Raw genomic sequence first — 26,207 nt, 5'->3', positions numbered from 1 at the left:
AAAGAAAGGCGGCTTGTTCAGGAGGGGCACACGGCTTGTTTCTGCTGCAGTCAGTATGGGCACGTCAAGCATGGCCGGCAGGCACCTGTGGTCCCTACTATAACCTTGCTGCTGGAGCTGCCTTGGATGACAACCCTGCATCACTGGGACACAGACTCGAGGCCCAAGTACCAGGGCAGGCCTAGGTTAAGTAAAGCCAGTAGAAATATCCAAGTTGTCGTGTTGGGCCCCCCCCCCCCCATATGGTTGGCTAGGCTCGCCTCAGCAGCCAGCACCAGCTGGGGAGGTGGGTGAAGAGGATGAAGCAGGCCACATCAACCCTGGAACAGAGCAGGGGGAGACTGGGAACGGTCCTCCTCCAAGGGACGTCGCACGGCACGAAGGCTGGGCCCGGCAGCGTGCCGGCCTTGTCTCTTAGGCAGCAAAAACCCGGGTGGGATGACTATGGCTCAACTCCCTGGGCCGCCACAGCGAGGTGCGGGGAGAAGGGGCCGCAGTCTGACGCTCCCAGGTGGCACCAAGGAGGAGGGATAGAGGGACGAGGCAGGCTCAGCCCACGGTGCCTCAGGGCGCGCAGGGCCGGGGAAGGGAGCGGAGACGCCCTTGCTCCGCCAGCTCGTCCTGGGCCGGGGTCCGCCCAGAGGGGGTGCGCCCCCCACCCCCGGCACCAGGGGGCAGCGGCACTGGCGGACTCCGCAGGGCTCCACGGACCACAGAGTAAGTCCTCCGGGAAGCACAGAGGGCCCCGGAAGTGCGCAGGCGCGGCGCGGCGCGGCGGGCCGAGGTAACGCGGGCTGGGGCCGGTTCGGCGCCGGTTCTTCGGGCGCGGGAAGGGGCCGGTTTCAGCGCGGCCGAGGCCTCCGCAGCTCCTGAGCCCTCGGCCGCGCACCGCGGTCGTTTTGGGTTCCTGGAGCTCTTGGCGCCTCAGCCGGCGGGTCCCCCGGGCCTGGATCCGGCCCCTCGCGCGAGCAGAGGGAGGCCCCGGCACGCCCCCAGCCCGGAGCGCCCTGCCCCGCCCGGGATCTGCTGCCGTGTGCCGCTCGCCTTGTTATTTACACCCCCGGCTGTGGCCGTGGCCGTGGCCGTGGCCGCACCAGGGGCCGGGACCCGGTCAGCCTCCTGGCCGCGCACCTGCGCGAAGGGAGAGCGCGCGGGGCCGCAGTCCTTTCCCTGCGGCGTTCCCGTGTCGGAGCAGAGGGTCGCGGGTGCTGTGCAGTGTACTCGGATCCGTGTCCCCCCTTGGCACTCTGGTTTTGAACCTTTGATCTTCACTCCTGTCTCTGTTTTTTATTATTATTATTATTTGTCCCCACTAGTCAATTGACATCCTTTTCCATAGTTTCCCCACGCGATGGAGGCTAAAAGGTTACGTGGTGGGTGTAGGCCCACGTCCCTGAAGGATGACAGATAGGCCTGGAGCTCTTCACTCCTGGATTGCCTTCATGTCAACACCTCTCAGTGTCTGCCAGCCCTCCTTATGCAGCTCAGAGTTGCTCTGCTTCAGGGCAGGATGGTCTCTGACCGCACTACCCAGTTCCTGCCCTGCTGGTGTGGCCGCACCCCACGGGTGTGCTGCCCACACTGAAGGTATGGCTGCAGGCTAGCCCTGAAGCGATGAACATTTGTGTGGCTTGCGGTGTAACGTCTGACAAGCCCCTGACTGCACTGACCTGGTGTGGCAACGTGCGGCACCCTTGGAAAGGGCTCAAGGCACCCTAGGCTGCCATAGTCCCTGGTTGAGAATCACTGGCATCGTGCCTCCGTGGAGCAGGGAGCGGGAAGCTTTGCAGAAGTCACACAGTGGTTGGAGAATAATCACAACCTTGTAAGGCCTGTTCAGGATGAGAATATGGTAGGAAAGAGAAGTGGAGGAGTCTTGTTCCAGACCCACGTATATGGCCCTGTGAATAGGGAGCACTGAGACTCTCTAAAGACCAGCCTGTTCTTGGATGTGATGGTAAACAAGGGAGTAGTTAGTAAGATGAACTGGATGCTGGAAAAAGCAGTATGCATATGCCAAGCTGCAGAGTGAACAGGAGCTCAAATAAAAAGCCTACATGGACATCCCCAAAACATGACTGCAAGTGTAATTAATTAACCAGGAAAGGAAAAGTCCATTCAAAGTAAATGCCAACAATGTGGCAACTGGCATGAGTATGGAAAGTGGCCTGCATTGGGGCAGATATAGGCATTGGAATAAGCCCAACTGTTATGCTTAGGGTCCTACATAAGTCATGGTGAAACAACAGGTTTTTCACAGCCTGCTCATGGTGCCCAGAGCTGATTTCACAGGCATTTCACAATGGCCTCGCGCCTTGCTGCTGATTGATTATGGGGCCCTGGTGGCCTCACCCCTAGTTATTAATTGGCAGAGTGCATCTTCACTCAATCTATGCCACTACCTTTTTTTTTTGGGGTGGATTTATTTTGCAGGAAATCACAGCCAATGCCCTATTTTCCAGCGATCACAGACAATGCTGTTCTCATGAAATCTGCAAAACCATGATTTAGGTAGGTCCCTAATTGTGCTAAAAGAGTAGTTCTCAACCTTTCTAGATTCACCTCTTATTAGACCCAAAGCACCCCTCATTGGATTCAGGGCACTCCTCAGAAAATGCCAGTTTCTAGTTTCTCCTCGTTTTTTTGATTAAGGCAAAATAATAGAGCACCTAAAGAACTTGGAAAGCCCACAACAGTGCTAACATTACATAGGGCCCTGCAGCACCCTTGAAAGGATGGTGCCCCAGGTGGTGCAGCATCTTGGTTGAGTGTCATTGTACTAAGCTGTACAGAGGAAGGAGGAAAGTGTATGCAGTCAGTGCAGAAACAAACTGCTCCAGTGAATAGGAGGAGCCCAAAAGCTCAGCAGATTGGTTGATTAGAATGCATACAACTGGTACTTATGATAGGCACTGGGGCACAAGTAAATATAACAGCAGTTCATAGTATCTGATGTGGCAGAATAGAAACACAGGCTGCATCACCTAGCTGCGCTGTAGAGCAGTGCTCAGACATTCACCTTGTGTCCGTAAACAGTTCTTGATGCAAAGGTCTTGTTATCCTCAGCGCACAGCTCATCTTTAAAGATGTGACAGAGTTATGCAGCAAGGCAACTGAAGCTGTTGTGTAGAGGCTAAATTATGTCCCCAGTTGCTTGGCATAAACCTGGAGAAACTCTTTTGGCTTCATTGGAGTTAATCTGAATTCACACCATCATAACTGAGATCAATATCTGACCCAGAGTCTATACAATTAATCCAAAGTTCATTGAATCATAGAAAGTTAGGGTTGGAAGGTACCTCAGAAGGTCATCTAATCCACCCCCCTGCTCAGCTTTGTCTAGCTGAGTTTTGAAAACCTCCAAGGATGGAGCTTCCACTACTTCTCTGGGTTACCTCTTCCAGTGCTTTACTGCCCTCCTAGTGAGAACATTTTTTCAGATATCTAACCTAAACTTCCCTTGCTGCAACTTCAGACTTGCTCATTGCTCTGTCACCTGCCACCACTGAGAACAGTCCAGCTCCACCCTCTTTTGAACCCCCATTCAGGTAATTGAAGGCTGCTATTAAGTCCCCTCTCAGTCTCTTCTCCTGTAGACTAAATAAGCCCAGTTCCCTCAGTCTTTCCTCATAAGTCATGTCCCCCAGCCCCCTCACTATTTTTGTTGCCTTCCACTGGACCCTCTCCAATTTATCCACGTCCTTTCTGTAGTGAGGGGACTCAAAACCAGGGCTGTCCCTACTGGGGAGTGAATCAGGGTGACTGCCCTGGGCCCTGCTCTTTGAGGGGCCCTGTGGAGCTGGGTGGAGCAGCTGCGGCGACTGCGCCACCGCCACGGGCTTCACATCCAGCCGCTTGCTACCCGCAAGACTGCCACTGCTGATGGCGGTGGCAGCTTCTTCAGCTCTGGGGTGCGTGGGATTGGAGTGGGAGCAGGGCCCTGTATGGGCTGATTTGTCCCAGGCCTGCACCCTGCTTGGGTCGGCTCTGCCCAAGACTGAATACAGTACTCTAGATGCCTCACCAGTGCTGGATAGAGGGGAATAATCACTTCCCTTGATCTGTTGGCAGCACACCTATGAATGCCGTTAGCCTTCTTGGCAACAAGGGCAACACTGTTGGTTCATATTCAGCTACTTGTCCACTGTGACCCCTAAGTCCTTTTCTGCAGAGCTGCTCCCAGCCAGTCAGCACCCAGCCTGGACCAGTGCATGGGGTTGTTCCATCCTGAGTACAGGACTTTGCACTTGTCCTTGTTCAATCTCATGAGATTCCCTTTGGCCCAGTCCTCCAATTTGTCTTGGTCACTCCGAATCCTAGCCTACCCTCCAGCATATCTACTACTCCCCCCAGCTTGGTGTCATCTGCAAACTTGCTGAGGGTGCACTTTGCCATCTTCCAAGTCATTGATGAAGACATTGAAAAAAACTGGCCCTAGGACTGACCCCTGAGGCAGTACACTTGATACCAGCTGCCAACTAGACATCGAGCCATTGATTACTACCCTCTGAACCCCATGCTCCAGCCATTTTTTTATCCACCTTACATCCATTCATCCCATCCAGCCTGTACTTCCTTAGCTTACCTGGGAGAATGTATCAAAAGCCTTGCTAAAATCAAGGTATATCACAACCACCATTTTCTCTGCATCCACAGAACCAGTCATTTCATCACAGAAGGCAATTGAAAGACTCCTCGTGGCTGGAATTGCCTCTAGATCAGACCCTTATTGTTTAAGTACAGTTGCAGTTCAGACATTACATCACTGTTATAGTAGTTAATTACCACATGGGGCAAGCGTTAGCAAGTGTTCAGGTACATTAAAATGGAATTTGTCATTTAAATTTGAGCATGTGGGGATAGCTTTTAAAAGCACCGGTGCCTGGTATATTATGCTCAGAGGTGGAAATGAATAGCTCTGGTCAGGGGGAGTACTGCTCAGTGCAGGATTCACAGCAGCAAGGCTGGTTGTACTACATTCCCCCATCAGCTTGCTCAGCTATGCAGAGGGAGTTTATTGGGCTTGGAAAGATAGATTGACCGCTGGATTCAGCCAGCAGGGATGAGCTGTTTATGTGCTCTTTCTACACTAGGGGCTGAAGATTAGGTTCTTCATAAGCACTTTTACCATCTTGTTAACGGAAAGGGGCCCTCACTGCAGCTAACACTGCTGCTTCTGAACAAGTCCTACCATCAAGTGTAGCTGAGCACAGGGTCCAACAAAAGGACAGGAAGAAGAAGATGAACTCCCTCTTAGTCTCTGCCTGATTGATGAATCAGGCAGGGTAGCTCCTGTGAGCCCCTATCCCACGGCAGGTGCCCTGTTTCATTGTAAAATACAGATATTCCAGGCAGGGGTAAATTCTGTTGCAAGTATGTGACCCAGCCCAAGACTTGATCTGCATGTCTTTTGCCAGTGGGCTTTTTAGCTTTGGTATTATTGCGGGTTTCTGATCTGTTTGAGCTCTGCCATGGAATGGAGAGGTGGGGCAGTGATTTGGGCTTAGCAGAGCAATAGGAAGGCTTGGCTTTTAATTATTAACATCTTGTGGGAGTGTTTGAGTACAGGGACCTCTGGACTTGTAAGCTCTTCCAGAAGAGCAGCAGCCCTTGACATCACACACACACACACACACACACACACACACACAAGTGCATTTACTGGAGGAACAGACAACTGAAAGGTAATTGGTTATCTGTGGGGCATGGTGTATGAGTGGCTTGGAGCCCCTTGGGGTGGGGGGCAAGCACATGAGCCTTCCCAAATTATAGACCCCCTCCAAAAGTAAGAAATGTTCTTAGGAGAGGCAGAGACAGGACATTTGCTGACTGGAGTCCAGGACAGGGCACACTTGAGACTGAGGAGTTTGTTTATGCTCTTGAGGGTTTCCCACTGCAGATATAAAATGTGGCAATAGTTTACTGTTTTATGTGATGAGCCCTCCTGTGAATTTTCTCTCCAGCCCCCCAGATGCTCCCCTCTGACAAAGCTGGATGAAAATGTCCTCTTTTTTTTTCTAACATGAGAGAAACTATTTCCTGGAATGAGAGGTGTGGGGCAGTTCCTGTATGAGAATCTGTCTTCAGATGTATTTGGGTGATGCATTTTTGGAAGGGCAGGTCCTATTCTGTACAGTCTTGTGCAGATAGCTGTTATTTCTTAGGAGAGAGAGAAAATGGTGTGGAGAATGCACTGGACTCTCACTCAGCACTTCCCTGCTCTGCTGCAGGCTCCATGGATGACTTCTTGCAAGTCATTAGGGTTAGATCCAGCTCCACCTACTAGGTGCTGAAGTTGGTGTAGGCACCCAAGAACCATCCTGCTTCACCTCACTCAGGTCCCTGAAAAGCAGTCAGTGCACCCATCTTCTTTTGTAGCACACTGTCCTCTTAGCCTTGAGACCAGGTCACAAAAAGCAGCAAGGAGGAGTAGGACCCACTCGCTTTTTGCATTAACAGTTTTTCAGGGTCTTGAGAAGGATGGCATAGGGTGACACTTAGGTGCCTAAGTCAACTTGGGGATCTGACAGGTGGAATAGAATCTGGCCTGTATTGTCTCTGTGTCCATCTTGCAAAATAGGATAATGTCACTGCGTGGCCTATTGAGGGTGGTGTGGCATTGATCATAATGGCTGTGGGAAAGTGCAAACACTAATGTGGTGTTGGGAGTCATGTAACAGCTAACACATCAAACAGGGTCCTTTAGCTTCTTCCGTCTGTGGCGTCAGGCAGCGCCCCTCTTGTGCTTTCCATACAAAAAGCTGCATCATTTTAAGCTGAATCAAATGGAAGTAAGAGTAGAGCGCATGTAGCTTATGCTGCAGTAATTCTGCCTTGCAAACATTGCAGTTGCCCCTGCAAACAGAAAACGGCTGGCAATTTAAAGGTGATCAGAGAAAAGAACAGCTTAATTAGCTGCATGCACTGTGATCCTGCTATAAAATGATTTAGTTTTAGAACAAAACACCTGATTGCGGAGATAGATTGAGATCGCTGGAGTCCATGGCACAATGAAACCCGATAGCAAGTTAATGGGGAAAATGCAGAATGCAGCAGGTGTCTGGAGGGTAGGGAACAGACATCTGTGGACTGGCACTGGGCTCCCACTCAGGATATGAGCTACTGAAGCAGATTCTTCTTTCCACACTTACTGCTGCTTTTGTCTTTGAGAGTAAGCCAAATTCTACACTCCTCACCCTGAGGTGACTAGGAGTTTGCCTGAAAAAGGAGAGCATTTTTGGCTTTTTAAGCCTACAGGCTTGTCAGGGTTTTGAATTTCTATTTAAAGAACAGTAAACAAGGGAATAAAACAGAAATAAGGACGTTTTTTTTTGCCCTCATTTTATTTGCTTCTTATCTTGGAGAGCTCATCTCTGGCAGCATCTGCCATAACCATCAGCAGGGGTTCAGACAGCCACAGAGGTACACAAGCCTGTTCTGTCAGTGGCTATATTAGAGACAGCAGGGGCATGCAGCAATTAACAGCGAATAATATGAACTCAGCTTTCGGGTACTACAATGAGGAGCTTTTTTTTCTCTGGTCAAGTGCCACAAATGGTGGGAGCCCTTCTCAGAATAAGTCTGACTCCTTGGGGATGGCAAAGAGCCCCCTCATTTTGGAAAGTTATCCTGAAGAAATGGTTAGCAAGAGTCCAAGTGAGAAGCAGCCAATAACAGATGTATGGTGGTGACAAAATGAAACAGTGGAGGATTGGTCCTCACAGTGGCTTTGTGGAGTTGTAGGGAATAGAAACAGGGTGATGGAAGCTGTAAGAGGCAACTGCATGTGAACTCCCCAAACAGGAGCAGTCCAAATATATCATTGGTATGATGCTAAGGAGGCTGAGGCTAAGGAGAAGAGAAGGGGATCCGTTGCAAAACTAAATCCACAGCTCCATGATTGCCTCAGTCCTTACTTAGGCCTTCATGGGCATTTAGCCTGGATGAGGATGTCAGACTGACCACTTCATTGGGTTCCTAGCCCCCTGGGTCCCCAGTTTCAAAGCCAAAACCCACATGTCTCTTGCTGGCTGAGTCATGACTCTTCCTTCCCTTCATTCCAGGTGGGAAACAGCTGGCCAGCTATCTCCTAAGACATGCCCTCGGCTCTCACAGCCCTGCATGGGATCAGTAGAGCCTGTCTGACCCCAGCCTGCTGGGCCTCAGCATCTCGCCTAACCAGTGAGCTACTGCCACACAGTATGTCCCTCAGGGAGCACGGGCAATACCTCTTCCGCAGTGCTGTGGATGTCGTCCTGCCAGCCCGGATGCTCAGGAGGGCCTTGGAGCTCAGAACTGATGGAGGCCCCCAACTCGTCGTGAGGGGCCGAGCTTTCGCAGCGCAGAGGAATCTGTATCTTGTGGGCTTCGGCAAAGCCGTGCTGGGGATGGCTGCCGCAGCAGAAGAGATCTTGGGAGACCACCTTCTCCGAGGGGTTGTCAGCGTCCCTCTGGGCATCCAGGCGTGTCTGCAGCAGGCAGGAATGCAGTAAGAGGACCAGTACCTGCCTGTTTGGTGGGATGGGGGCAAAGTGATGGAGGACAGACATGCATGAAAATCCATGCCCTGCAGGAGCATCTGCCTTATCATGTTTCCCCCCGGGGTCGTTGCTGAATCCCTCTTGGTTCTTCACCAACCTGTCCCAGTTTTAACCCCCAGCCTTGATCTTGCATCATGGCCACTAGGCTTGTAGTCCAGCCCTGGCAGGTCTGCATCCCCTTCAGGGGCTATCACCAATGATCATTCCATAGAGCAGTGTGTCTCCTGTACACATAGCCTCAGTCATAAATGTGTCCCTTCCTGTTCCCCAGCCCCCCTTTCCCTCTGCTGGGAGTGGCAGTGCCCAACTGTTTGGAGAAACTGTAAATGTCAGTGGCCTGACACCCTCTCTGCCTCTTGCAGGGAAATGCTGCTAAAGCCACACAGCAGGATCCAGGTCATAGAAGGAGCTAAGCACAACCTCCCTGACAGAGAGGCTTTGAGGGCAGCCAGGGCCATTTGTGAGCTGGCAGAGGGTCTGACAGCTGATGACCTCCTCCTTGTGCTGATCTCAGGTAACATCCCAGGAGCAGGGACGAGGTTCTTTGCCTGGGTCCCTGGAGCTGCTGCCCCATTCTGCCCCATCTCTCCTTCCTCTGCCTCCTCTCAGACTTCTCTCCTTATATGTGCAGGAAGAAAATCCAGACTCACAACTGGCAAACTAGGTCAAGCTGCCTGTTGCAGAGGAAACAGAGGAGAGGTGGAAAGTGGGTCAGAGCCATTCCCAGTGTGACTCCCACATTGGTGGCAGCTCACAATTCACACTTCAGTACCTGGCATGCTGGCAGCAGAGAGACAGCAGTAACTTAGGCTCTGAGGCTGACTCATCTCTCTGCTTACCAGGCCTCTCAGAGGAGCCTGCTAATGATTCCTGGGTCTCCAATCTCCCACCTCACCTGTCACTCCCATTCCCAAGGTGGCTGCATCCCCTTGGCACTGAGTGTCTAGAGCTTGGGCTGCTCTTTGAGAGGCAAGGTGCTATTGTATTCACCAGTGTCAGGAGTCCCAAAATTTGGGCCAGGCAGCTGTGTTACTGTTTATCACACTGTTCCCACAGACTTTGCTCTTGTTCCTCCAGCAATTTCGAGCAGAAGGACATAGTTTCACCAGGCAGTGGTGCCAGGCAGTCAAAAACCACTGTTTTAAAACAAGCTAACTCAATCCCCAGCTCCAAGCAGAGTCTGCTCTGAGCTGCTGCAGTTTGACCCTATGAAATCAATGTAATCAGTGATGCTCATTTCCTTGTTTCTGTTTTAAAGGACAGACCCCTGGGCCTGTCCACTGTCACAGTCATGGGAGATGTTTTGTTTCCTTTGAATGGTTGGTGTCCCGTGCCTAAAACTGGGGACACAAGTGGGGGAAGCAATGCTTTGGTCAGCCCTGACTGCAGGTGTTGGTATCAAGGTGCGGATTTGACTTGGTATCCAAGTCTGCAAATTAATAATGGGGGTCACTGAGGGACTGGCTGATCTGGCAGGGGGGCAAAATGCTCTTAGTTTGTCCCAAACCTCAGAACAACATTTGCCCTTTTACAGTAATTTTCCAGTGATGCTTCTGAACATGATCACCCTCTCTTATCTCTTCTATATCTCTCCCTCTGTGCTGTGTTTCTTTCTTTCTTTGCTTTTCAAATGTCTGATCACGTCGTTTGTGTTCATGTAACTCCCATTGATCGCACCCTAACATGACAATCCTTGGGGTATCCAGCCTTTTTTTTAATCTCTGCATTATTTTGCCCTCCCAGTGGACCCATCTCTCAAGAATCCTTTCAGAGTAGTACAGTTTCATGTTTATTCATAGACATTGCTGTATTTCTGTAAATGCTACTCAGTACAAAGGAGATCATTAAAACCTAGAGCTTGTTGCTGAGTGAACCATGGAGTTGGCTGTCTCTGCTCTCCCATCCCAGTAGTCTCTGAAGGTCAGATTTGAGGCGTGTTAGTAGTGATGTGTAGAGGAATCAGTAGCCATTGGGCTGAGTCTTCCCCTGCCTTGCGCCTTGCTTGGTAATCATGCCAAGGTTGATGTAAAATGCTACTGCAATGTGAGTGGAGAATTGTGCCTGTGTATAGATTTTTAGGTGTGGAAATCCAGCTCTGGTCTGGGGACAGATAGAAGACCTCAGCTTACAAGGCAGTTTAGCTAATTCTTCCCCAGCACTAAATTTTCTTAACCAAACGTTAAAGGAAGAGAAAGAAGCAAACAGATGCTATGGGATTCCCCCACTGAGGTCCCAGCCCCTCTGCTGTACACACACATTCACTAACTGTAGATTCTGCACTGTAGGAGGTGGATCAGCCTTGTTGCCTGCCCCCAAGCCTCCTGTGCTCCTTGAAGAGAAAGAGAAGGTCACCAAGCTGCTGGCTTCCAGAGGAGCTACCATCCAAGAACTCAACACCATCCGGAAGGCCCTGTCCTTGCTGAAGGGTGGAGGGCTGGCTCAGGCTGCCTATCCTGCACAGGTAGGTATGGGAGGTGTCCTTTTTGTCTAGAGCTTTGGCTCTGAGCTTCTTTTAAATTAGGTTAAGAGACAGGGCCACAAAGACTGCAGCAGAAGTGTCTTGAGGTTTGGAAATGCTGGGCAATTTCAGCTCCCAGTGGAGACAAAAAGAATTCCACCTCTTTGATCATCATGCTACTTATGTGCACTTTCCAAAGATGTATCCAAGAGGTAAGGACTGAACCTTGTGGTCTGTAGTTACCAAAATAAAACAAACAACTCTAGCATTTAAAAAGAAATTCAGATCTGCAAGACAAATTTGAAAGGGTTTTCCCTACTATGGGCATTCTGAACCCTCTGCCTTTTGGGTTAGGGAATAAACAGCTGGTCAGTTTATTTCTAGCCAGCTTCACTGTCTGGGTCCCTAGCATAATGGTGCCATGAATGGGGTAAAAGCACTGTCTGAAATTGTTTTTTATTAAATGATTTCATTGTAAGTTTGTAGAAGAGTAATTTTTTTTTTATGTTAATGAGTCTTCATTGCAGGCACTGTGTTGATTGGCAGTCTTCTCTGCTTCTAGGTGCTGAGCCTCATCCTCTCTGATGTCATTGGTGACCCAGTAGACTTTATAGCAAGTGGTCCCACTGTTGCCAGTTCCCACAGCACCCAAGACTGCTTTGAAATCCTGGCAAAATACAATCTGCTGAGCAGCTTGCCCAAATCTGTGGAGACAGTGCTGCACAGCTCAAGTTCAGATTCTGTTCGTTCTAAAGACTATTCCCATGTCTATAATGTCATCATTGGTTCAAACAGTTTGGCTTTAGAAGAAGCCAAACACCAAGCAGAGGCTCTGGGCTACCTGACTCTGATTCTGAGTGCAGCTGTCTGTGGGGAAGTCAACAGAGTGGCCAAACTCTATGGTCTGCTGATTCAGTTTGTCTGCTTGAGTATGGCTGGACCTGGAGTAGATTCTTTAATTGACAAGGTGAGAAATGATCTCCTACAACTGACGGCAGAGCTAGACATCCCCAATCTGAATCTTATGGAGTTTCTAAGGACTTTGCAGGGATTTGGACCTGAAAGGCCAGTTTGCCTCCTGGCTGGTGGAGAGACAACGGTCCAGGTGCAAGGAAGTGGGCAGGGTGGGAGGAACCAGGAGCTGGCTCTGCGGGTGGGGTTGGAGCTGCACAAAGCTAAGTCCACCAGGGCTGGAGGCATCCTTGATGGATGGGAGGTCATGTTCCTCAGTGGGGGAACTGATGGGCAGGATGGGCCAACAGAGGCTGCTGGTGCCTTCTCCAGCCTGGAGCTGGTAGACAGGGCTGGACAGGAAGGTCTCGAGGTGGAGGCATTTCTAAGCAATAATGACTCGTACACATTCTTCAGTAAATTCCAAAATGGATGTCACCTGCTGATGACAGGTTTAACAGGCACTAATGTCATGGACATACAGGCTGTTTTAATTAGGGCCAGAGACAGATAATGAGAATAACACCACCAGATATTCAGATGCTTTTAATGAGAGGCAAGGGTAAACAGAGGGCACTAACATTACAGACAAATCCCGGCTGCTTAAATTAGGGGTAGCTGTCAAGGCTGCAGATATCCTGGACATAAAGGTTACATTAATTAGGCACAGGAGTGGGTAACCATGGCATGAGCAGCAGGACCACTGGATCTGTTTTAATTAGGATCAGAGAAAGGGAAGCACGGCACCAGTGTTATGGATATCTTGGCTGGGTTAACCTTTCTGCCCAAGTACCACTGAAGGGTACATTTTGACTCTGGTTTCAAAGAATTCAGGAAAGCAGGGCTGCTGACTGGCAAGGACAGCACTTGGCCAGCGTAGACTGTTTTTTGCTCTTGTATCCATTCAGACTGGTCCAGAACTAACCTGAGGAGCATTTACATTTAGTCTGCATGTGCTTCCCATGAGTGAAGTCACATGATTATAAAATGACATCAAAATAAAAGCAAGACAGATAAGACTGGGGTTTTCCAAAACGTCTGTGGGAATTAAGTCTCCCACTTCCATGGACGACATCTGACTCTTAGTTCTGATCTTTAGCTTGCCATTTTAAAGCTCAGGCTCATTATGTGAACAAGGTGCTTTAGATCAGTACAAAGGGCCCTGAATCCAAGGCATTGCAAATGCAGCAGAGATGGCCAAAAGCACATCAGTTCAGTTTAACCTTTGATCTTGGATATGTGACGTAAATGCCACAGCCAAATGTATTTTCACTGCACTGTGCAAAGAATCATGTGAACTATGATTCAGATGCATTGGTGCAAAAACAACCTGAACATGCACCTTCCCCTCCTTCCAGTGACCTTCTCTGCTACCTTAGGTGGTGACATTTTTTTCCCCTTGGCTGGTATTTCATGGGGCAGCACTCTGTGCTGTCAGTGTGTAGGCTCTGAGCATTCCAAGTATTATTTCCAAACTGGTCAAAAAAACAATCCAGCCTCCAGCTTGAGGTATCGACCTTTTCGCTGTGTAAAGTCAGATGTTGCTGTCACTCTGATTAACTCTGCTAGTTCCATGGAACAAAAGGCAAGAAATCTGCAAATTCAACTCTTCTGACCCATACTGCTGAACCAATTAAAGGGCAAAGCTTCTGGGGCTACAGCTTTCTCAGAGACTGGATTCCCTGTGCCTCTGGGACCAGTACAGAGGAGTGGCTACTTCAGCTTTGTCACAAAGTTATATGTGGGTCCTATTTTGCCACATATGTTAGGACAATATGTGGACAGACTAACTAGAAGCTGGATTTTCAAGGAGTCAGAGCCCACGTCTGGGGCCAGATTTTGAAAGAAGCTGCAGAGTTCAGCAACCAACCTGACCCAGTATGTTCAATCCTCTCAAAAATCTAGATGTTTATTACAGTGCTAAATTGGGAGCCAAGTTCTTTCGAATATTCAGCCCTGATTTAATAGGCCACTTATGCGTCAAACTGGTTTCAGACAGATGGAGCTCTGCCATGTGGCTGATCTAACCTTGCAGACAACTATACTTCCTTGTCCATACTGTAAGCAGTGATGTCATTGGCCATTTGTCCTTACAGAGATTCAGAGGGGTTGGACATTCATCAGGATACACAGGTTTTCCAGTGAAGGTTAATGCCAGCAACATGATTAGAAGGCACAGAACACCTCCAGCTTCAGGTCTTCAATTCTGTCTATGAATAGAGTCCCTCTGTCAGGTATAGAGGGGAACAGGACTGTCATGGCAGGCCTACACCCTGTGCTGCCTTTCAGGAACATGCCAGAAGAGAAGCACAGGGCTGAGCCAGAGTTGGAAGTCCCTGTCCCCCTTGATTAAGGCTTGTCTAGTTACTGGATAATCTATCCTGTTCCAACGCTGCTATGTATAAAGTTACTTATTTTCTGAGCCTCAATTGTTGTGTAACATGGGGATGCTAATCAGTACCTACCTTACAGGGTTGAATTACCAAATGTTTGGTAACTGCTTTGAGGTCTGCTGATAGTTGGTAGTAGAGACCTACAGAGTATTATAAAGCTGAGTGAATGAATAGTGTCAGGGGTAAGACTGAGTAAAGAGGAGCCTGGCTACCTTTCTGTGCATGCTCTCCCAGTTTTCCAATGAATTACAGAGGGTGCCATTTTAATTATTTTCACCATGTTTCAGTGTGGCCAGGCCATGTCTTCTAGTTAAGCCTCTGTGCATGATAGTTGTGCAAATAATAAATGTGAAAGGAACAAGAATGTGTTCAGAGTGCTTGGTTATGGGTCAGGACCATTGGCTGAAGAGCCATGCTAACTGCTTCACACCAGACTTCTCTCTGTTGAATGGGTGAAAATCCAGCTAAGTGGAGTCAGTCTGAATTTGAATTGGATTAAAAAGATCAGACCAGATTTTAGCTCTTACCTTATTACTGCCAGCCCTCTGCTGTACCGTTCTCACTTATCACTGGGAGACTGGCAGTAGAGCAGGCGGTCTCCCCAGCAGACGAGCGTAACCCAGGGGGACCTAGGCCATCCTGCAGTAGACCAGATGTATTTAACCTGGAGGTACTTGGAGCACTGCTTGCTCTGTTTAACTTGCCCTCAGTAGTGCAGCAGGTGCACCAGAGTGGAGATCTCAAATTTACAGCATTACTCAAATGATTCATGGCACAGAAAAAAAGTTTTGCAAGGATTCATAAAAATGGGATGAACTAGACAGCTCTGTGAATCCATATAGTTCCCCTGACTCAACAGAATATGTTTATAGCAGTTAAGGATCTCACCCTTGTGCTCTCCTATGCACATGTAACCTTTTCCACCTGCCAAACATTGCATTAGTCCTTGGGAATGCTGCTGGAGCTGGCATTCATGCACTTCTTCAGTGAAATCCCAGTGATGCTTATCGTACGTGCCGCTGACATCATCCTGACTTTTTAAATAGGCACAATTCAGTATTAATTAAAATGAGTTCATGTTGTGAAGGAGGAAACTGATAAAAGGTCTGATGAAAGGACACGGCTGTTTGAAGTACATTTTGCATCTGCATTCACTTGGCTTCTGTGGACTTTTTTTTCTTGTCCCATCTCCTTTGGGCCAGGCAAAGATGGTCAAGGACACTGAGGCTAGAGTAATTCTTCAAATGTTTCCTAACCATGTGGCTGTAGGCTTCACTCCTGAGCTAATGGGTCATGTAGGTTCTCGGTTTAGGAAAACATAGCTCTGCTGCCACTCAGAAAAAAGGCTGGGGATTGAAGATGAGAGAGCTCCCCTTGCAGTCTCCAACAGCAGAAAGCGCTCTCTTATGGGTCCCTTTCCATGCTCTTACAGTGACACCACTGTATGAAACACTGCTTGGGCAGTGTGGGCATACATCTGCATGAAGGCTGAGCAGGATAAAGGATCTGAGCATCTGCCCAGCTGTACTGAAGCTAGGGGATTTATTACATTTACACCCATACAGTCAAAGGTATCAAGTCCACCCCCCCCTCTACTTACTGCTATAATACTGCTCTTTCTTCTGGGAGCCAAGCCTTTGCCAATAGTGAGTGAAAGAAAGGTCTGGAGAGACTGGTAAAAGGGAGTCAGACTCTTCAGTTCTAACCGTGACTGCAACAGTCCTGTGCTGTCAGGCTTTGGACAAGTCTTTTATCCTGCCTTTGCCTTGATTTCCCCATTTGCACAGTGATGTGAGCACAGGGGACCTGCAGGGGTTTTGTGAGGATTCATTAGTGAACACTGGAATCGCATCTGGGACCATGTAAAGAGCATGTAAAGAGTGAAGTATTATTGCTGCTGCCCCCAGGACATCCAGGAGATGTCAGAGGGATCTCAGAAGTGTGATGGATTTACCTCCAGAGCCTAGAGGATGTCACCGCTCTCCTGGGAAGACTGAATTCATCACTAGGGAATTCAAGCACATTTGCATGTGGGATTTGCCTGTGTCAGCCTGGGAATAATCTGAATCTGCTTGGAAAACTGCAAAAGGGGGAACCAGTGCTCATTAGTTCTATTACAGTAATAATATACCTAGAGACTCCAGTCTAATCAGATCCCTAAGGTGGTACAGACATATAGGAAGATACAATCCCAGCTCCAAGGACCTCAACACCTAAGACAGTAACGCGGAAAGGATGGAGAGATACTGTATACAGTATACTGATGATCCTGTCAGATTCATGCAACCTTTAATATATATAGTCTGCACTTCCTATGCTTGAAAGAAAATGGAAACCAAGCCCTGAAGTAGTACACCAGACAGCTAATCCACCTGTCCTATGCAGAGATCCAGGCAGAAGGGGGATGGGGGGGAAAGATTTGAAGTCCAAGCAGGTAAGACCGGTGCTTGACTGATCAGTCCAAAGATATGGTTCCAAAAGAAGTCAAGCATTTCCAGCTGGCAGGCACCAGGCAGGCTCCATACAAACAGGGAATGCCATAACCAGCACAAAGAAAATGGAATGAGAGTGAGGGGAAAGGGAAACAGAGCAGCAGCTTGAAGGGGACGACCTGCTGGGAAGATTGCAGTGGGATGCTCAGCCCACTCCTGCCCCCGAGGAAGCCAAGAGGGAGAGGATCAGCAAACCCAGCAGCTGGCACTGTGTGATCTCAGGCCCAGTTTGTTCTGTGTGTGGAATGCTTGTGGCCAAACAGTGATAATGTTCAGGATAAGTAACTCCATTATTAACAGTGGAAGCTTTTGGCAGTAAATTAAAAATCCTGGCTCCTGGCCTTGGCAGTGCTTTTGCCTCTTAGGAGACATTAATATCCCAGCTCCCCGGCATTCCCATTATCACTTCATTAAGGATCCAATAATGATACATGTGGATGGTTTTCCTCTGTGCGGAGGCTGATTAATGGCTAATATTTCACAAGGTGTTAATGGGGCCTTCCTTTATGAAGTGAGCGGAAGGGGTCCTCCTTTAATCTCTTTCCCAAGCTGTGTCATTTTGCCTATTTTTGCTAATGTGACAGAATTAATACGAACCTTTTAAGGAGCTGCCGACTCTCGAGAAACTTTGAGAAACGTTGTTTAGAGGCAGCCCTGCCAATACATCATATGCTGCATCCCTTCCCCTTTGTTCCTTAGCCCAGGCAGCATTTGCATAAAACCTAGACTTTTGTTTTTCCAAGGCCTGTCTACAGTCCAGGTACAGCCGTTTTCTTGATCATCACTTTCATTAATATTTTATTTGTGGGATAGCGGTGCCTAGGCACCCTCCCTGCAATCTGGCCTCCACTGTGTTAGCTGTGGCACAAATGGTTTATGCAGATGTAGCTTCACTGCAGCCTTACCTTCGGCCCTTGGATGTTGCTTCTAACCTGCCTCCTCTGCATATGCTAAATCCTCTCACCTCAGCTTAATGATGCTTTGAAGCCCTGTTCCCTGGTCCAGCTGAGCTAGAATCCAGGTGACCCCTTCACTGGGGCTGGTAATCCACCCACTTTGCAGTGTGGCTGCAGGAAAAGTTGGTTGGGTGTTTGTTGTTCTCCAGTGCCTTTTCGCAGATACACAGTTGATGCAGCCTGGAGTGGTCCTTTGGAGTTCACCCCTCCACAGAGGAAGCTCTGTACTTCCTCTGCCATGTCCTGATTGCTGTTGGGAGGAACTGCCCCTTTGCTCAGTACGGAGGAACATCAGGTGCCCCTAAAGCCACTGGCATGGCTGATAATCCTTCCTGCCACATACCAATCCTGGTTAGGACCCTGAACCAGCCCAGCCATGTGGGCAGAACCCACTGTTGACACTAGCTGGGTGTAGTCCATGAGGAGGTCAGAGCTAACATCCCCTTCCTTGCTGCCCTGATCTCTCTCCCTTTAGCCCTTTCATTTTCTCTTAGGCAGTCTCATGCCAGCCTAGTCTCTCTGTCTTTGCCTCCATTGAGGGATGGGTGCTTGTCTAGGACAGGAAGTGTAGCAAGCATCAAGTTACAGGACCAGCATCTCCCAGTTTACCAGAAAGAGGCCACCACTTGCCTAGGCCTGCTTCCCTGCCCCTCTTAAAGCCCTAGGCTAGAGCTGGTACAGCTGCCAAGATGTCCCAACTTCAACCCAACCTCTCTACTTTCTCGTATGGTTTTTGTACCCCTCATTTCTGCTCCCCCAGGGGCTGCTGAGCAGGGATCTCAGCTCCTGACCCCAGACATTTGAGAGCAGCTTCACTCACCCTAGCACAAGAAACCATCTGTCAAGATCTGTGTCCGTTTAAGGAAAAAGCCATTGTACAATTCCAGGCTGCTCAGACTTGTGTTTTGCTTCCCATGTCCCTTATAGACCTGGGGAGCAGAGAACAACCAGAGCAGAGTACATTCTGGCCATGGCCCTGGCACACCTTACACTGGGGGCTGGAGCAGTTTCTGTTTAAAGCCCAAAGGCCAGTTCCTCACCAGCTGGGTAGCCCTCCGGCACAGCAGCATCCACAGGGCTGGTTCTACCCACTGCTAGGCCTTTCACCTCCGAGTTAGCATCAACCTTAACCTTAAAGCAGTACTGCCACCTCACAGCTCAGGAACACAGTGAAAGCAGCATGGGAGGGAAAGACCACCACTGTTTGTCATGTTTCTTTTCCTGTTTCACCTCTTCTCCCCAGAAGCGCCCCGTCTCTCCTCACCCATTCTCCAGGAGGGGCTCCTCTCACAAGCGCAGATGAAAAACCACTCCAGAAAGCAGCCTGCAAGCAGCAGCTAGCACACTGCTTCAGACAGACTCTCTGTAGCTTCCAGGTGCCCTGGTGTTGTATCCTTTGCCCAAATAACCATCCTCCCTACCTATCCAGAAAGACATGGGGCCTCACGGCATTCACACTGCTGCCTTCTGATAGCTTGTGAACCACAGAACATGTCAAGCATCCTTAGAGGGCTCACAGACTTATTAAGGGATACTACTCTGTTCCTGTTTCATCCGACTTTCACTGATGGTGAGGGAATATTACCTGGCTCACTCAATCAAGGAAAGCAATGGGTTGAATGCCCCTTTTCAATACAAACTATGGCTACAGGCAAAACACAAGTCCATGATAGAGCTACTGTCTCTGGCCATCATCCTGGGGCAACAAGTCTAGTTACCTCTGCCCAGTGTGGCTGGCCTTGCTGTAGAACTGGTCATGAGAAGAATCTGTGAAAGTGCTTAGAGCCCACAAGCTCCCACCTTCAGAGTGGCCAAGCTTAGCCCAACCCAGGTCTCTCCTGTTGGGGCTGCTTCAGCCCCCCCGATGGCTTGTAGCACTGAACCAATGCTCTTGAGGGATGTGCGGGTGATGCTTCTGAGATATGGTCCCCAGAAGCAGCATTTTCTTGCCTGGGGATGTTTTCCGCTGCCCATCCCCAGCGTATTGCACGGCTTCAATCCCTATATGAAAGGAGTAGTATAATCACATAGGAATAAAAAGCCATATAACACAGTGGGACCCAAAGTGCTTCTTCTCTGCTGGGCAGCAGATAGGGGTGGAGTCTCTTCCATCACATGAGATCTCCCCCCTCCCTTCCCCAGCCTCTCTTCCCATACCCTCCTCCTGGGAGAGGTTGCCTCTCAAAAACTTTCTCCTGGGGCCCTGCAGTGAGTCTGGAGTACAACTAGTCCTAGGGCAGGCTCTGAGGCGGCACAATGCACAAAGGTGCCTTGATACTTGTCCAAGGGTCTGTGTCCAGGTGCAGGATGCAGATGAATCCTGGGTGAAAGAGAAAAAAACCATTTCAGACAGAAAAGAGAATGACTTCTTTCAAAGACACTCCCACAGAAGGGACTTGCAAGGAGGATGGGCTTGCAGGATGTCTCAACCTTTTTATACCTGAGGCACCCCTGGACTGACTTGAGGCACGCTCAGAAAATGTCAGCTCTTGGTTTTCACCATTTCATTTTTTTTTTTACTACAGAAAAATATTAAAGCAGTTTGTTTGTTACAAAAATCTCTGGTTGACAATCAGTGGATCAATGTATTGTCCTCCATGCTCCTGACCCAGATTTTGGAACAACCAGAGAAAAGCCTATTCCCAGAGTCCAGCCGTTTTTACATGAGCTCAGTGAATGCTGAGACTGGACTGTGGGAGCCTTCGTCCTTCTCTGGGGGTTCTTAGGACCTGGACTTTAGGAGCTCGAGGATCCTGGGGCATGCTGGCTGGTGAAGCCCCTAGGGCTGGATACGGATACTGCTCTGGGAAAGGGGCTGGAATTGTGGCAGAGCTACCTGCTTGGTGAGATTTCTGGCACTGTGTGGCTGAGGGTCACTTGCAGGTGTTGCTCTCGCGTTCCTCGTGGGGCTGCAGGCTCCTCTCCAGCCCTCTCTGACACAGAGAAATGGGGAGGAAGGGACCTCGGTGGGAATGGCAGGATCCCAGCACTCAGTTCAGGGCAAGAGTCTCTTTCCACCCTGAGCTCTCCCTGCTTGTTTGCACCACGTCCCCTCTGCATCCCACACTACCATGCTCTGCCTGCTCCTGGACCTTTCCTCTCCTCTTCTCATTCACCTCAGTAGCCCAGCCATGTTACAGGCAGCTCGTCTGCTTACCTGGAGTACAGTAAGGCTGCGCCTGCAAGGTGCTAAGCACAGTATTTCCCCTGAGCTGTCCAGGAGGGGCTGTTCAGGAGTATGAAACCCAGTTGTAGGTCTGGCCTTGTTGGACCAGCCCCTCCATTTTCACCAACTTGGTGAAATACCAGTCCCAGAGAAACCAATGAGAATTTTACCATAGATGTCAACAGAACCAGGATGGTACCCCTGACACATCTGTGTTTTGGCTCTTCAGGCAGCTGCTTTGGAATATGTATTTGGGACCTGGCTTCAGCAATACCCACATGATTGTGTGCCTAGTCTGTGTACTTGATTTCTTGCGCAGACGCTGGGTATTTTCATGCACAAAGTACTCTGAGCACACACGCTCAGTGTGTGTAGGAGCAACCTCAGTATGTGTGCACTGAAAGGACGTAGCTGCGCACGCCAATTGTCCTCAGTCTGAAAGTGTGGTTAATGTTCACAGGTTTTTTCTTGCTTTTCCTCACTGCCTTCTCCGCTCCCCCCATTTCTGGCTACTGTCCATGTGCCCCTGTTCTCATGAACTCTCAAGACCCGACATGCTCTTGGTGGTGTGAACAGGGCCATCATCCTTACATAACTGATTTGACTTCAGTGCTCTCACATGTACCTGCAACCTTCCACTCGCCTGCCTCTGTGCTCAGCCTCACCTGTACACACAGCTGTATGCTGCTGCACCTATACTGCATTTCACCTGAGCCCAAGCAGCTTCAGTCCTGGTGTGGGCTCCCATAAGCATGCACAACTACTTTGCTGCACCTGAAGATCTACTCTTCTCGGGATATTTTAGTCCCTTAGATGGAGGTAAGTAGCTGAAAGAGACTAGATCTCATGTCATGTGGGCCCCAAGGTGAAGGGCTCCTTGAAGCCACAAGGGCGGGCCATGGAAAACAGATTCACACTCTTGAGTCCTTGGACAGGGAAAAATGTTCCTGTCTGTACAAGCAGCATTACAGCAATGTAAAAAAAGTGACAGACAGATGATACAAATTCCTAACCAGGGTCACTTTGTGCAATACAGTGCAGAATTACCTGGGAAAGAACCAAAGGTAAAAACTTACCAATGTAAGTTACATCAGTTCAGGTTTCGTTTTTCCATGTCCATCCAAGTGTAGCAGTTTGCTGAAGGCAAACAGACTGTTACCTTCTCCCCCTTGCCTAATGGTGATGCAATTGCAGCTGTCTACCGTGTGAGCTACCCAGGGACAACTGCACATCTGTCTGCTCCTGATCCCAGTGTAATGTACATCAATGGTGTAAATTACACAGATGTTTGCATTCACCTGCCCAGGGCCTCCGGCACTCAAGTTTGCCCCACCAGTGTCCTGCTGGTTCACTTGGGTTCCCCTAGTCCTTGTACCAATGAGAGCTGCTATCAATCACAAATATGACACCAAGCACACCCCCAAGATGGGTAACAGAGGGTTAATGAAATATCATCCTTCAATGGTGCAGTCCCACCCCACAGCTTGGCCTGGGGTACTGTGTACCCTCCACAGGGAAGGCCTGCCCACCCCAGCACTGTCACCCTGCCCTGCCCCACCTAGCAGTGGAAATCTACAGAAAGACAGCATCACTGTTCTTCGCTCCGCTGCTGCGTTGCTGTGACAGGGTGAAAATGAGAGACCAATTTCCAATCCCGCGGGTAGCGCGAGTCGTTCCAGCGAGCTGTCAGCACCCGGTACACACTCCTGTCAGAGAACAAATCCCCTGGCAGCCCATTAGAAGCAGCTCCAGGCTGGCTGCAGGATATCTTGACAGGAGGCCAGACAACAGAGTGAACAAACACAGATATTCTGTTAAGAAGATGTACGTGGGTGGAATGGAATTTGGGATCTATTGCTCTGTTAGAGGCTGTTAAAGGCTATTTGATGAATACTTACAGAGCTGCTGACTTGGAGGAGAAGAGCAGGGAATGTGCTTTCTCTCCTTGGTGCCTTGCAAACATTTCTGCCCTGAAAACCAAATGCACAATCCTCATTCTCCATACGTTAAGTGTGGGCTGGCACACGTGAGGATAGCTGGGTGTATTTTTTTAGGCTCTTCTTCTGGGCAGGTGGAGGAACCACACTGACAATGAGTGGGGTGCACTGCCATTAGAATAGAAGCCATCATAGCTGCCACCCCCCATTTCCCCACATCCTAGACTAACAGCTCTGGGGCTTACACAGAAATGCTTGCATTGCTTTGTAGGGCTCAGTTTATTGTGCCAAGACAGTCCCTTCCATACCCCCCTAGTGCCCATTGCTGCAGCTCCTCTGACAGCAGCATGGACAGGGGCCAGATCACGGGTAGGACAGCATGGGAACAGCAATACCCAAGCCCTGGCCACGGTAGGGCTGCTGACAGTCACATCAATGGGGAAGTCATATGCAGAGAAGGTTCAGGGATGTAGTGTGCACAGGGGAATCATACTCATGTGAGCACCCTCTATCAGACTATGCCATGCAGAGGCAGGAAGGTTGGCACTAAAGTGCCCCATAACTCCTGAAAGGGAACTGGCGGCAGTGAAAGCACCGTGTTGCTGAGGGGAGTGATGGGCTGAGCATAGGGGTGGCACATCATTTGTTACTCAGCCAATGCTGCACTGGGGCATCACAGGATACTTCATTGATGGGCATGCCATGGGCACAAATTTAGGATCAAAATGTTTATCTTTAATTAGAGATAAGGATGAGCTGTAAGAGTGAGGCTGAAATTTCAACCCCCCAAGAATTCAGGACTATTTGGATACTGGATTTTGATTCAGGCTAGTCTTTTGATATGGTGTCTTATATGTGTCCTGTGATTTAAATGGATTGCATTCTTTGGTTATAATTTCCCAGCAGTAAAGTACAGCCTATTGATCACATTGCAGGCAGGCAACACAACCTTCTTTCTGATGGGATTTTTTCCCCTGATATCTATTTAGGTAATCCATCCATCTATCCATTTGTCCATCCACCCACCTCATATGGCAGTGACTGACATCAACGTAATAACCTACAGTGCGAAGTGATAACCTGCATTTATCACACTATCCTATTGCCCATTCTTCTGTATTCCAAAACTCTAAGCACATTGAGAGGAACTAACAAAGAAGATCACAAAAAGCTTTCTTCCTTGCTTCCTTCCAAAATGTCGGATTTAAAGGGCAAAACTGGTGACCTGCGCGGCAGAGCCAATGATATGTTTAATCTTTTATGAACCACCTAGGCTTAAAATATATGATGAAACTTGTATTGGAGAGGTGGGGAATCCTGGCATTTGCTTCTAGTCAATAAGCCTTTGTACAAGCGATCTGACACAACATGAAACTTTGGCCAGCACAAATGTTCCAAGGGAAGAAATGTGGCATAACGGGTATTAATGACCCTCCCTAGCATTTTGTACATTTTAAGGAACTGTTCTCTTGAGTATCCAAATGGTGAGGAGCACATCACAAACACTCAGAGGCAGAGGTAGAAGCAGTGTGATTTCACTGAGGTTTGGATAAATGGGAGTTTGGTTCAAAGGGCCAGATACAGAGGGTTGTATGGTGCAAGGAAGGGTATGGATCTATTAGAAAGTCTATGCTAAGAAGGGATGACGCTGCACAACACTGTTATCATGTCACAGTGGGTCCTCTCCACCACAGACAGCCAGGAGTTGTTCATTTGAGAGTCCATTATTGAGTTAAGGCTTGTCCACACTTGAGTATAAATTTTGCTTATAGTAACGCATGGACTGAAAACACAATAGCTATCACTGTCCCTCTACGGTTGTGATTATTGCAAAATATCTTGCTTAGTTTAATCTAGGGGTTTGCAACACTTTCTGGTGGTGGGCTGGAATGACCCAGCTCAGGTCAAAGGTAGGCAGTGCTAGGACTCAAGTGCTGCACTGTCACTTCTCTCCCACCCCCACCTGCTTCTCTCTCCTGCCCAGCTATGGCACGGCATGGGCTAAGTGCCTGGCTGCCCAGCTGCAGTGTAGCAGACGCAGCAGGGTGGGCAAAGCCCCCTGCCACTGAAGCCCCTGTTCCAAGGGCCAGATCCAATGGCTTTGTAGGCTGGATTGGGTCCATGGGTTCATAGGTTGCCAACTCCTGGTTTAATCCACTTTCAAAGCACAGATAAATTAGTACAAGACATTCTTACTCTTAAATAAGCCTGTCCACATAGGGTGGTATTCAGGAACCTCTGTTCCTAGATGACTAGCCCTGTGGACACACAAGTCCCAAGACAGAGATGGTTGTTGAACCCTTGTTATCTCCACAGAGTTCCCAGCCCCTGACAGTTTGGGCATGCTGGGCTATGGAGTTCTGCCTCTGGGTACTGAGGTGCTGCACTACATTAGTTTGCCAAGCCCCTCCCAATCCTCCACAGCACAGATCTGTTCCATGACTATTTAAGTGGCATTATGGGGCTCTAGGCTTTTCTTCTGTCAATGACTCCTGAGAAAATATGTGCCTTTTCCAGCTAAAACCATTTCCTCTCCTTGCTAGTGTCCCAGGCTCACACTGGAGCAAAGTAAAATCTTTTTCTCTGCCTCAGCCCTACAGCTGGTTGAAAATTTTCTATCAAAAAATATTTTTCTATCAGAAAATGCCCTTTTGACTAAATAGGTGGTTTTCTAAAACTAATTGTCAAAAAGATATGGCTTTTCATTAAAAAAACACAGGGTAACTTGAAAAACAACAAAAAAGGATGTTTGTTTGCCATTGCTGGAAATCAAAAGGGTTGTTTTATTTTTGGTTGCCAGAAAATTAATGTTTTTCAGTGGCCAAAAATGGAAATGGGGCTGAGTTTGACTATTTTCCATGAAAACTAAAAAGATTTAAATAAAAGTGTGCAAAAAAAGGCAGGAGGATAATTTCCTAGGCAGCTCTGGCCATCAGTATCAATGAGGGTGCCTCAGGCCAACCACTTCCCTTTGGCGGTCCCATGGGGTCCAAATTCAGCACCCAGTGGGCATGCCTACATATGCAATTAATGCAACTGAATACACTCTGGCTCTATTTGAGCCAGAGTAAACTAATCCTGACATCACTGTCTACACGTGCATTTAAATGCAGTAATTTACTGCACTGTCAGATACCACTTGTATCTAACAGAATTATCTGGCAGAGCAGATATTAGTCTACTTTGCCCTAATTCCTGGACACATGTAGACAGTTACACATTACTGCACAGCAAATTATCCTGCTGTGCAGTAAAATATCTTGTGTAGAGGCGCCCGGTGACAGCTATGCACCCTTACTACCATCGGTGGGTTT

At 48.8% G+C, this 26,207-nt stretch overlaps 1 protein-coding gene across 4 annotated transcripts; it reads left to right on the top strand.

The window, feature by feature from the left end:
- Positions 1-718: 718 nt before the first annotated feature.
- GLYCTK (glycerate kinase) lies at positions 719-20,346 on the top strand. Of its 4 annotated transcripts, none has more exons than XM_014600119.3 (6): positions 5,579-5,684; positions 8,064-8,488; positions 8,903-9,054; positions 10,826-11,001; positions 11,561-11,965; positions 19,034-20,346. In XM_014600119.3, the coding sequence occupies exons 2-6, from the start codon at positions 8,097-8,099 to the stop codon at positions 19,091-19,093; spliced, it is 1,185 nt and encodes a 394-aa protein (XP_014455605.1). In that variant the 5' UTR covers positions 5,579-5,684; positions 8,064-8,096; the 3' UTR covers positions 19,094-20,346. The 4 variants fall into 4 exon arrangements, with proteins under 4 accessions (XP_014455604.1, XP_014455605.1, XP_019331370.1 ...); XM_019475825.2 differs by lacking the exon at positions 19,034-20,346 and adding an exon at positions 14,046-15,496; XM_014600118.3 differs by lacking the exons at positions 5,579-5,684; positions 19,034-20,346 and adding an exon at positions 719-784 and having other exon boundaries at positions 11,561-13,665.
- Positions 20,347-26,207: the final 5,861 nt, after the last annotated feature.

This window comes from Alligator mississippiensis, chromosome 12 (assembly GCF_030867095.1).
Source record: "Alligator mississippiensis isolate rAllMis1 chromosome 12, rAllMis1, whole genome shotgun sequence".
In the NCBI taxonomy this organism is placed as follows: Eukaryota; Metazoa; Chordata; order Crocodylia; family Alligatoridae; genus Alligator; species Alligator mississippiensis.
The sequence above is the reverse complement of the archived record's forward strand: the minus strand, read 5'-3'. Positions and strand labels throughout refer to the sequence as shown.

Excerpts from the sequence above, each read along its gene's own strand:
- GLYCTK (XM_014600118.3), top strand. The coding sequence starts at position 8,097 with ATGCCCTCGGCTCTCACAGCCCTGCATGGGATCAGTAGAGCCTGTCTG. Across the intron at positions 8,489-8,902 it reads CTGCAGCAGGCAGGAATGCA|GGAAATGCTGCTAAAGCCAC; the intron begins GTAAGAGGACCA and ends TGCCTCTTGCAG. Across the intron at positions 11,002-11,560 it reads AGGCTGCCTATCCTGCACAG|GTGCTGAGCCTCATCCTCTC; the intron begins GTAGGTATGGGA and ends CTCTGCTTCTAG.